The sequence below is a fragment of the Phoxinus phoxinus genome (assembly GCF_949152265.1).
Source record: "Phoxinus phoxinus genome assembly, chromosome: 2".
Lineage (NCBI taxonomy): Eukaryota > Metazoa > Chordata > Actinopteri > Cypriniformes > Leuciscidae > Phoxinus > Phoxinus phoxinus.
In genome coordinates this window covers 22,427,424-22,440,611 of record NC_136877.1, presented here as the reverse complement: position 1 = coordinate 22,440,611, position 13,188 = coordinate 22,427,424, and the positions used below count along the sequence as shown (strand labels likewise).

Sequence of the window (13,188 nt, the reverse complement as noted above, 5' to 3'; positions counted from 1 at the left end):
CCACTTTATTTTTGGTGCATTTTATGTTTGTAAAGTGTAAAGCTAGTACACACACACACACACACACACACACACACACACACACACACACACACACACACACACACACACACACACACACACACACACACACACACACACACACACACACACACACACACACACACACACACACACACACACACACACACACACCTGTGTCAAAGTGTTCCCATTCAAACCTTTTTATAGTCATCAATGAACTTACAATTTTGGTTGTGCAATTCATTAACCCCAACCCACTCAACATGACACAGACAAAAACAGGAGCTTAAGTGCTTTTCCTTCTCTCAGCACTTAATATCGCAGTTTCATTCACAGGCAGGGCTTCTAAAGGAAACGCGTGCTTGTTATTAGGTCCTGGAACTCTTCCAGTCACTTTAAATGTGATTTGTAGTGGATGGAAACATTTTGCGTAATGTCTAGAAGTTATTCATCTGCTCCACTCAGTCATTGTTTTGATAGGGACTAATTCACAGTTCTATGTGGAGGATTAGAAGGACTGAGTGGGATTACAGTGAAAACCTGCACATGCCCTTCTGAATCTCAAGACCAGCAAGAAATGTAGAGTAAAAAGTCTTATTTATAGAATTGTTTTCTATGGATGTGTAATATTTCATTTGACTGTGTGATGAGTGGTGTAAGTGGTATACAATTTTGCATTTAGGAAACATAGATGGTCTGTTTTGTCATTTTAGCAGGATTTAATAGTAAAACAATGTTGAATACTTAAATGGGCCACATCACATACATTTTTTACAATAATATACATGTTCCCTCTGCGGCCCAATTTCAATGCTTATGATGTTCCTCATTTGCATGTTGCTTTTGATAAAAGCATCTGATAAATGAATAATTGTAAATAATATTAATGAGGGTTTCGTGCACTAAAACAATTTTAGATTTGCAGTCAGAACGCAAGTCCACATTTTACTTCTTTTTTTTTTTTACAGTCGCTAGGACACATTTCTCAATACCGGTACTCACTTTTTAAAAACTCTTCACACAGTTCTCCTAACCAACTTTCAGCTCGGCACAGCAGTTAAATTCACATTCAAAATGCACTAAAACTACCAAATCACTTCATACATGTCTCAAATCTACACATTCTTCCATAAGGTTGACAGTCAACAAACACACTGTATCACCCACAAAACAATGACCTAAAAAACACTAACAACAGGTAACTTCAATATAATTGAAGCCTTTTTTTGTTGTTGCACTGAGTAATTCCAAAATACAAGAATTTGTATGCACACCATCCACCGATACAGATACAATAGGAATCAGCTGTGGTTGGTCCACTTGTCTAATTCAATGTCATCTCGGTTTATTGAGGAAAAAAAACAATCAATCTTTAATTTCTTGATTTAAGCTGCATGCACTAAACACTGTATTTTGGCATTATATGAATAGTAGTATAGCACAGGCTCTGAGTGTTGCTTGAAAATGTCTCTTGAGCCGACTCTTTATGTAGGGTCACTAAGCACACCTTGTTCCTGCTGTTTCAGGGGGAAGAGCTCAATGAGTCTGCTCAGGAGAGTCGTGCCAATGCTGAGATGCACAGACTCCTCGCCCAGAAGTTCCTCGGGTTGCCATGGAAACCAGAGGTAAAACATCCTTTTATAGTGTTAGAAACGTACACTTTAGTTTCCTAGAAATGTGTAGGATAATGTGTAGGATAATACTCAAAACCACAAATCTCACAAAGCTCTCTCTCTCTCTCTCTCTCTCTCTCTCTCTCTCTCTCTCTCTCTCTCTCTCTCTCTCTCTCTCTCTCTCTCTCTCTCTCTCTCTCTCTCTCTCTCTCTCTCTCTCTCTCTCTCTCTCTCTCTCTCTCTCCCTCTCCCTCTCCCTCTCTCTCATTGTGTGATTTCCTTAGGGAGGCTCATCCTCCCATAGCTCTGCATCCCGTCAGGAATCATGCTAAAATTACATGAACAGGTGGCCAAAAAGATGAGAGAACAACAGGCGCTGTATTGATGATGAACCAGCCAGTTCTTCATGCTTTAAAGGGGATCTATTAGGCCCCTTTTTACAAGATGTAATATACGTTTTAGGTGTCCCCAGAATTTATCTGTTAAGTTTCAGCTCAAAATATATATACATGTATTATACCCTTTTATAAATTACCACTTTTGATTGGAAGGAAAAATATGCTGTTCTTCATCATCATGAAAGTGTATTATCTGCATGCTTTTTAACGGGGTCCTATAATGCTTTTCCACTTTTTGAACTTTAGTTATGTGTAATGTTGCTGTTCGAGCATAAAAACTATCTGCAAGGTTACAAAGCTCAAAGTTCACTCCAAAAGGAGATACTTTATTTAACAAAGTATTTTTTCAAGAACTACAACAAACGGCTCGTTTGGACCACAAAAAAAACATCTAGGGGAACCGCTGCCCATAAAACTTCAAGTTCTGTCTGAGGGCTGAATGTACGGCGGCCGACCGTTGTGATATCCACGCAACGCATACCAAGGTGCCATGCCCATCTCCGGACTCGAGTCTGGTAATCTGTTTATATGCCTGGGTGAACCTCGTGACGTCATCGCACTGCGTCTGCCAGTGGCTTAGTGTCACACGTGCCTCAGACATCGGGTTCTGCGGGACGCGTCCCCATAGCATCATTCGACACAGCGTGGCGTTCCTTGGAAATGGAACATGTATTATTAAACATGCTTTCAAAGCATTTTGTTTTTTGATATCAAGGTAATTTTTCATGGTATGACCCTTAAGCAAATTGTCTATATACCATAAATAAAGGAAATTCAATATTGTATCCAGCTGCTGCTGTGTAGCTTTTTTTCTAAATACTGTGAAACAGACTCTAGTATTTCCGATCGATAAGCCAACGGTCCTTATCTTCACTCCCCACCTCATCGACATAGCAGGCAAGGAGACCAGACACTATGTGTGATAATGAAGAGACAATGATCAAAGAGGGTCCCTGACCGCATGCTGGCCCCAAGGCTCCCTTCCTTTGGGCCTGTGACAGATGAGCTCCTTGTTCGACACTGAAGTTTCAGTTGCGGGCGAACCCTCCAGGAAGTTACAAGAGCACAAAAGCTCTTCTGAGGCATGTGATTTAGGGAGCACCAGATGCCAGAAATAGCAACGGTGCAAAGATGTCACACAGGAGTCCTTGTGCTTCTTCGTTCTCCCGCCGTCTATCTCATTGGATATGTGTCAATTGTTTGTCAGATATTTATCCACAATGATACACAGCAGAGAGAGGAAAAAATACCCCCAGTGCAGAGATAACCTCTGTTTTTATCCATTGATTTATGTGCTTTCCTCTCTGTGTTATTGAATGTCATTATATGGCCAGTAGGAATAACCAGGCTGGGAAATATATCATCAAGGCTTTGGCTGGTAGCACAGTGAGACAAAAGATCTCAGACCATTCATTCACACTCCATATGCCGCTGCATAAGATGCTCTTATCATGCACCGCAGAATTTAGTTTAGAGTAACTTATAATTCAGAGATAAAGGGAAGATGAATGCTATTCATTTTGTGTGACAACACAAGATTCCCATGTATTTATATAATACATTATTCTAACAAGTACAGACAAGTCTATTACTGGATACACAACGAGAATATTTCAATATATTTTATCATACCTCCGGGGGATTATGGTAGTAAATCCCATTTTTTCATGATTTATGGTGCATTTGTATTACATCGCTCGTTTTTATATAGATGCTGTCACAATCTCACTGTTTCCCCTTGCGCAAAACAAACACAGTTGTTCATCTATTCTGAGCATGTGAACATTTAAATAGTACACTTGATAATGGCCTGAGCTAAATCCACCATACCACCTGTGACCACAGTGTACACTTTCTTTTCCCTCGACTGAACCCTTGCGATGTGCGAATGCGCCGTGGCAATGGAGTCGCAGTCCAGTTGTGCCCATGACAGCTGTAACCATGCCCAAGATTGCTCAGATTTCTGTGGTGTCCTGTCCGCCTCAGAGTGGGTGGGATGCCAATCCCACCATTCACATCAGATGCAATTATATAGGCTAAATTTAAACGTAGCTGTGAGGAGAGAGACCTAATGAATGACAGAAGGGGAAAGGCAATGTAATGTGAGCTCACCTGCATGATGAGTAATGCTCGTCTCTGTCACCGCCACCACCAGGAGAGTTACAGAAAGATAAAGGGTGGTGAAGAATTCAGTACATGAATATTTGCAAAGGTGCACACATTTGCCGCTAAATCCCACCACTGCTGCACCAACTCATACATTCTCCATTAAATCGTGAGCATGAAGTTGCTGGTAATACATTGCCCAATTTTCCTGTTTATGACTATTTGTTTTTACCGAAAGCATTTCTGCGTATCCAATATACAATTAATCACTCTACAAACTGTGAGCATTTTGTCGTATCCAGCTTTTCGTGGCAAAACATAATTATTATTTTCCTCCTGAGGAGAAAAATATATTATTGGTATTAGGCCACTACATAGTTTACATTACAATTGATGTTAAAAGAGGTCTCTAGCAACTGGAGAAAGGTATCTGTTAGCGTTCCCATTCCCATTTACTCAGTGTTGAGCTGGAGAAAGATGCTTTTTGCCCCATATGGTATAGTTATGATATTTACCAGCAGGTGAGTAACTGGATAATTATGACAAACCTTGACCTTTTGGTTTAAAACTGCATGGTTTCTTTAAAATTGCTTGGACCAACATTATATTTATACATTTATAGTTAATTTACAGTTTACTGTCACTCTTTTGCCTTTGGGGTAGTGGCATATTGACAGATTGATTTTCAATTTCAAATATGTTTTTTTTTCGTCGGTCTGTTCTGTGTATAATCTGGGTCTGTGTGAAGGCCTGGGGTCCTGTTTTCACCTCTAAAGCAATTGTTAATTCAGACGATTTAATTTTATTTTAAAGTTGTCACTGGACTAATCACTGGACATTTGCTTTTTCCTTCATATCAATGCTGGTTAGACATGAAGTAAAGCCTGATTAACTTTTGTTTTGTTCTCTATCAGTATAAAGGTCAGGCCAATCTGCATGTGTTTGAAGACTGGTGTGGTTCATCTATCTCTCAGCTCAGGAAGAATCTTCATTTTCCTCTCTACCCACATGTAAGTTCCTCAGACATTGAAAGAAAGAGTTTGGTAGAACAATTAAGATGAACTTGGTTGTTTGACTTATTAAATGTATTATGGATACGGAGTATAGTCAGTACAGTATATTATTTTCATTAACAAAACCCAAATGTTGGCCTAATATTTGCTGGTGGCTGTATGTATTACAGCCAGAGCTAATATAATTTCTTTTCACATTGTGTTGAAGCTGTCTGTTAATTCTTCTTAGTCCTTTTGAGGTGTGATTCTGTGAATTACTGTTAGTGCCTTGGGTTTAAGAGTGAATAGGCCTACAGATGCTTTTACATTTAATTCTTCCCCACAGACAAGGACCACAGTGAAGAAAATTGCAGTGGCTCCAAAGTGGAAGAATTATGGCCTTAGAGTCTTTGGATTCATTCATCCTTACAAAGATGGTTAGTGTATTTCATCAATGTTTTTGTTGCGTTATAAGGATTCCATCTATACACAAGTTATTGATTTATGAACCTTTACCAAACACATGCTCATTTGACTTCTAATGCCTTCAAAAATGCAGAATAATTTATGCAATTGCTGTGCATTAATATCCTTGTTCAGTAACTAAAGCAATCTGTCCTATTGGTGGTGGTAACTAAAACAACCACCATTGGTGGTGGTTGATGAGATACCCCCCCCCCCCCCCCCCCCTTCTATGTAAAGCGCTTTGAGTGCCGAGAAAAGTGCTAAATAAATGTAATTAATTATTATTATTGTGTAAAAATAGTCTATACATACTACTGACACTTGGCTTGTCAATAGTATTCTGCTTTAAAGCAACACTAAATATATATTTTTTTACCTTAAAATAATGTTTCCAAAATCGTATCAGGGGTTCATCAAGTCGTAACAGGGTGAAAGGAACTTCTGGATTCGCTTTGCGGCCCTATATCTGCTATAACCGCACTATGCAAGTTTGCCAGATCGGGTAGCGTTTCTGTAGTTCGAATGAGACATGAGAACTACAAATTTGACTTGCTTTACGTCAAGCGCTACAATTGTTTTTCTTCGTTTCTGATGTCGCAATACATCATACTTTCATGAAATCATGCAACATACTCTACCTTGTCTGGGGACATCGTTCATTCCAAAGCCGGTGCTGGATAAACAGCGAGCATGCATGCGACAGTAGCTGCGGTAGGCTAAATTATTTACGATAACGGCAATGGACAATTCCGCTTCCAACCTGTAGGGCGACCAAAGAGGAAAAGTTATTTAGTGTTGCTTTAAATAGATTGACTGAATTTGATACTGTCATTCTAAAACATAGAATTTAGAATATTTTCTTCCATCAAAGAACCATGTGTTTTTTTGTTTTGCCATCCTACATGATTCAGCTTGTATTAAACAGATGGCTTGACATTCAGCTGTAGCATTTTATGATATAACTTGGGCTGCATTGGTCCCTCAGGGATCTGAAACCATTCAGGTCTTTATACAGCATAGCAGATATAGATCATTATATTTCCTCCAGGCTGATTGTTTTCACCTGATTTGTTCCACTGTTTCCACATTTATGAAAAGAGTCTTGTCATCTGTCCAAAGGACATTGTTTCAGAAGCGCTTTCAAAAGTGAAACATCTGGTACATTACTTTATACCATATTGTTTGAAGTCATGAACACAGGCATTATTGCATTCTAAAGATACTTTATCATCAGTAACTATGAGTTATTTTTATTGTAATAAAATGTGTTCTGTGTAAAAAAAAAATAATCACATATTAGTAGTGATTCATGCCCAATTCTAAAAGCTTCTTAAACCTTTGTGCTGTACCATCACACATGTGCAATACATACACATTAAGTGTTGCTTTGTGTTCAAAGTGTTCCTCAAAGCAGGATTGACTGGGGTGTGAGAGATCTGAATATTGCCAAACAGGACTTCTGAAGGCACACAGAAACCATTATTTCAATGGATTCCCTGCAGTCAGCACATTTTGCACACTCTGCCTAACCTGATAAGAAAAAGCTGCTGTGAGGACTACTGTATGAGCCCTGATGCGTGCAGGCGTGCTCATGTTTGCAGGGGAAAGTTATGAGAATTTGTTAAGGTTTCATTAGCAAATAACCAGGGTCGCTGAGTCAGGCTTTTGACTGTGGCACACAAGCTCACAAAACAATCAGATAAGGAAGAGCTACTGTCAATTTAAGGTATATAGCGGAGAACTACCGACAGCCAGAATAAAGCCACTAGCACTGCTGGGTGATAGACTGCTGCGAGAGTCCTGTGACTGCCAAACAACATCTTATCAAAGGAAGCTTAGAAGTGAGAATCTGCAGGTCATTCATAAGGTTATACAGTACAACTCTGTAAATGATCAATTATTTATTTCAGGGGATTTCCAGTTCGCCATAGCATCGGATGATAACTCTGAACTGTGGCTAAGCTCAGATGAGAGTCCACTCAATGCCCGGCTCCTGGTGTATGTGGGGCAGGTGTGTACTATGATGCATGGCTCCTAAATAAACCAGGCTGCACTTCTGAACAACTTCATACTTCCAGTAGAAGGGCCGAGTCTCTTTTTATCTGTATTCATTTTTTGTCTGACATGGGCGGGGAAAATTCTGAATTGAAGAATGACGAAATGTATGAGCGTGAAGCATATTTTAATTAAATTGGCCACACCCCTCAGGAAGCTGATTTGAAATTTAAATTTGAATAACAGAAAGAGATTTTGTATCTATCTATCTATCTATCTATCTATCTATCTATCTATCTATCTATCTATCTATCTATCTATCTATCTATCTATCTATCTATCTATCTATCTATCTATCTATCTATCTATCTATCTATCTATCTATCTATCTATCTATCATTCTATCATACTATCTATCGTTCTATCGTACTATCTATCGTATTATCGTACTTTCGTTTTTAATTCACTTTTATTCTGCTTTCTAACATTCAAATTGCAAGTTAGCGTCCTCTTTAATACCTCAATTAAATTGTAATTTAAAACACCTTCTCAATTCAATAGTACAAGCCTGGATATTGTGTCCTGTGTGTCTGTGCTGGAGTTGAGTCACAGTCTCTGTTGTCTGTTGTCATATAGCACGGCTCAGAGTGGACAGCTCCAGGGGAGTTCAGCAAGTTCAGATCCCAAACTTCCAAACCTGTGCGGTGAGTGTCATACAGCATATGTTTCCTGGATGTATCCTCATAATTAAATGCATATTAGGAGAGTATGACTAAAGGATTGTCTGCAACATGGAAAGGTACTTGCCAGCTCATTGCTTTATACAGCTATATGGTACGTTTAAATATGCTGTACTCTGGATGAGCAGCAATGAGCAAGACAGGATGTGAAGATCACAGTTGTGGTAAGTGACACATTAACTTGTAATTTCTCCTCAAGATGAACACTCTGAGGTTTCTTTTTTCATTTGTCACTGCTTTTATTATTTAGCAGAACATGCAAATTCATCACACATATCCCTGGTTTCACAGAAAAGGCTTAAGCCAGTCCCAGATTAAAATGTATGTTTGATCAGTTTTAACTGAAAGCAACTTGCACAGGCATATCTTAATGTTTTGTTTCAAGATGCACACCAGTAATGTTTTTATGGCACGTTTATAAAAGCTACTTAAATGCCCTAATTGACCTAAGGCTTAATCCTGGTTTAGTCTAAGTCCTGTCTGTGAAACCAAGCCACATATTTGTATATGTAAACTGAGTTTAAATAACCTGAAAAAACAGTCATGCCACCAAACTTTTTGAATGAGTGAAAACATTCAATATATTTTCCTCCATTCCTTGTCCATTCATTAAATCCAGGTGTATGAACCTTATAAACTTTATGCTCATAATGATTTAAGACAGCACACGCTCAAGTTCTCTGTTAAATGAACAGGTATCAGGGGCAGTTACTGTAACAGTAAGCATGCTGCCCAATAGGTGTCTGCAGAGACAGTGTGATTGAGAATAACAAGGGGACACATTAAATAGTAGTTTGTCAGAGTTAAGTGTCATGTCGTCCGTTTTAATCGCCCTTGTCTGTCTTCTCCAGCCACTGCTGATTGGTGCTGAAGTCGAGCTTCGGTGTAAATAGTGTGTGCCGCTGAATTATTCATCAGCAGTGTCAGTCTAAAAGCAAGCGTGTACATGTTCCAGAATATTTTAGTGCCAATAAAAATGAGCATGCTTATTGGCACTCCAGAGGGAAAGGCAGAGAAGTGCCTCCTCTTTTCAGCGAGCTTTGACAATGGCCTGGCAACGGTTCAAACTGCCACAAGAGTGTCTTTGATATCCTCTGCTTTTCTAGTTGAGGATGTCAGGATATAAACTTTTTTTTGACTTCTGTTCAACTTGAGTTAGACGACTTTCTGTCTACGTACCTCAGTTCACTGTTTGCTTTCATTTTGCCCTTCGATTGGGGCTTGTTAGTTTGGTGACAGACAGAGCAGAGTAGGCCAATGCGTCATGTAGACTAATGGGGTGGATTTTAGAGAGCAAAGAGGGCAAATGTCTGACAGGATTGTCTGGAATTCCCATAGTTGCTGGGCAAAATAGCGCACTAATGAACAGTGAAAAGTTTACAGAGCCATCAAGAGGCGAGACATGCCTGTCAGTTGTGGATGACAGAAACTATGCTTTCAAAAATTAGCATAATCTCCATATAATGTATTTCCACACAACCTCTCTCTCACTTTAGTTTCCTAGAAATGTGTAGGATAATGTGTAGGATAATACTCAAAAACCACAAATCTCACAGAGCTGTGAATCTCTCTCTCTCTCTCTCTCTCTCTCTCTCTCTCTCTCTCTCTCTCTCTCTCTCTCTCTCTCTCTCTCTCTTTAAAAAATAAATATTTTATAAAATATACATAAATATATAATTTTAATTTTAATATATATGAGACTGTGTTTTACTCTTATGTATAGTATTTTCATGTATCACTTACATAATAGAATGGAGTATATCTAGTTTGCCCTCCACGGCTGAAGGAAAGAAAGGGCAGAGTAACTCAGAGTCTCAGATATTGCAACTGGCATTTATGGCAATATGTCAGTTCTACAGGGCCAGCAGAGGTCAACCTCTCTTGACATTTTAGAAGTATCTGTCAAAAGCGTGCTAAGAAATGTTAAGAGGAGTTTCAGTTCACTAAATATATAAATGGATCTATCAACTGGATTTTTGAATGCTAGTACATTTACATTACCAGTATATATATATTTTTGTATTATATATATATATATATATATATATATATATATATATATATATATATATATATATATATATATATATATATATATATATATATATATATATATATATATACACACACACACACACACACACACACACACACTGCAACTATAAAAGTGCTAATGTAAAAGACAAGAATTAAATGTTTATTTATTCATTTATAATTTTTTTATACAGTGTAGTCCATTACATTATACATACTGTCATTCTCTGTTTTTCTGTATTCAGTTCAGGCAACTGTTGTTTTGTAAAACTGTTCTGATGAAGTCATTGATTGTCCTGTCTGTTTGTTATCCGCTAATCTGTGCATAAATTACTTGATTACTTCCCAAAATGAACAAACAAGAAACAAACTTTACTCAAGAGGGGATTTGCATTTTAAAATACTTAGCAATCTCCCTTCTATGGTTTGTTTTCAATTCAAATGTGTGTGCCAACGCTCACTTTCATGTTACATTGGGGGTTTTATGCAAATGTCTGGAGCATTCACTAATGAAGTCAGGATAGTGGGTGCTGTCATCAAAATGAGCTATAGGCAAGAAATAAAACCAAGGCAACAGTGGGGAAAATGCATTGTGGAGCATTGTGGAGAGGTCTGAATATAATACTTTTTAAAATGTATTAAATAGGCTGCCAGTGATGTGTAAATCTGTACCTGTTTAATTTGTCGCTTTGCCACAGGATCTGTTTGTTGAGGTTAAACTTATCAGTTGGCTTAGAACAACCGAGACACTGCGTCATGATGACAGGCTATAAAAGGGCCCTTAGAGAAATTTTTATTAGCTTCAGATTGTCTGAAGAAAGAAGTAGGCATGCCTGAAGTATTGCAACACAACCCACAGTCTGCCAACAACTTCCAATAAAAAAGGGTACCCATATTCAAATGTAATATACATAAATTAAATATGAATATAACAAATATATACTCATATAAAGTAAAAACATACATTTACATACAGTACTGTATATGCACAGCTATATGAAACATATTATAAATTGGAACAGTTCCATATATTAGCATATACATTTAGCCCATACAAATATATGTTTATGTATGTACAGTACAATACATATTTTGACATGTCTCGTATATAATTATATACACAACATATATGTCTTTGTACAGTATGTGTACTATACAAATTACACATACATGCATAGCACATTGTTTACATGTGTTTACATGTGGCATATGTGTCTTAGTATTGATTTTATATAAAAAAAATGAATGTATGTAAAATATGTTTTTGGAAAATATATGGGATACATATGTAAATGTAATTTATGAAAAACATGGTGTGCACATTTTTATATATTTTTTTTATATTTTGAATTTATGTTACTTATTGTCAGATGAGGTCAGGGATGAAGAAGGACTCAAGAATGCAGAGGTTAATGGGCTTTTTATTAGACTTTTATTAGACAAAACGCAAACAAAATTTCCCGCAGGTTGAAAAACAGTCCAAGTAGGCAGGACTGGAGATTATACAGCATAGCAAGGAATGGTGGGGCAGTACACAGCAACACCTACCAGGAAAACAACCACAACGAACTGGCACAGGATTGAGAACACATGGAGAATAAATAGTGCAGGAAATGAGGAGGGTAACAAGGGAGAGCAGGTGGGGGAAATGAACCAAATCGGGTAACAAAAAGGATTGGTTTAAGACAATGGACAGCGGAGAACATGGGACATAGAAACACACAAAACAAAGCCATGTGTCCACACAAAACATGACATCAAAACACTCAACCAATGAGAGTTATATAAAAAAAAATCCTGGTGTCCGGCCGTCTGCCAGAAGCTAGTTATTTTTGTCAATAAAGTTTTAAATATGGATATTTTTCTTACACAAACGCATCGCTTCACTTCAGAAGGCCTTTATTAACCTCCGGAGCCGCTTGGATTACTTTTATATGATTGTATTCGTCTGAAAGACAAATGTCATATACACCTAAGATGGCTTCAGGGTGAGTAAATCATGGGGTAGTGTTTATTTTTGGGTGAACTATGGAAACTACAGTAAGCACAGCCAGCCCCCTCGAGTGCTGACAGAGCGTGCTCCGCTCCTAGACAGATGACACACAGCTCTTGTGTATCGTCCAGTGTGATAAATCTATCACACAGCATGACACATCTCTTGAGTCTGCTAGTCATGTTTCTTTTTCTTTCTTCTAACCACTCACACACATATATTTCACATGCACACACAAAAACCTGAGGACAAAGAAGCTGATGATGCTTTAAAGTTCCACTTTGAGTTCCACTTCAAAGGGGAACCCCACTACTGTGGTAGTGGGACCATCATACACTAGGATTATACTGTAACACCATGTCCTAACCAGATAAGATATGCAATATGTATACTATGTGAAGTTTGCCCTTGTGAGTCGATTGACATCTCGAATAAGCCTACTGTCTTGCTGCAGCAGTCTGTTGAGAGTGTGTTCATGTGGGCTTTGCCTGAATACACTCTTTCTTTATCTCACCCATCACTCAGTACTGTTCAATTATTGAGCAGAACACTTTCAGATGGAGTCTGGCAATTAGTCAGCCAATTAAAACTCCATTCTGTACCCCCTCAAGCCTCTCTCAATTTATCCCATCTAGCCCTGATCTAGTGGCCAGTCCTTTCTTTTGGAGTCTTCAATCCTCTATTGGTTGAACTCTCGGTAGACATGACAAACATACTGCCATCCATTAAAGAACAACAAACAAACACACAATGCGGGTAATGCTTATTACTAATGCTCAGTTGTTAATTCGGTTGATTTGGTTTTATGCTTTAAAATAATTTACTTAA

At 38.1% G+C, this 13,188-nt stretch overlaps 1 protein-coding gene across 1 annotated transcript in view; it reads left to right on the top strand.

Moving 5' to 3' along the window:
• Positions 1–13,188, top strand: part of b4galnt4b (beta-1,4-N-acetyl-galactosaminyl transferase 4b) — an 87,274-nt gene that overhangs the window by 43,222 nt on the left and 30,864 nt on the right. The window contains exons 4-8 of the mRNA XM_079604720.1: positions 1,551–1,649; positions 5,056–5,151; positions 5,480–5,570; positions 7,509–7,609; positions 8,230–8,297. Of these exons, the coding sequence (XP_079460846.1) occupies positions 1,551–1,649; positions 5,056–5,151; positions 5,480–5,570; positions 7,509–7,609; positions 8,230–8,297 (455 nt within the window). The remainder of the gene's footprint in view (positions 1–1,550; positions 1,650–5,055; positions 5,152–5,479; positions 5,571–7,508; positions 7,610–8,229; positions 8,298–13,188) is intronic.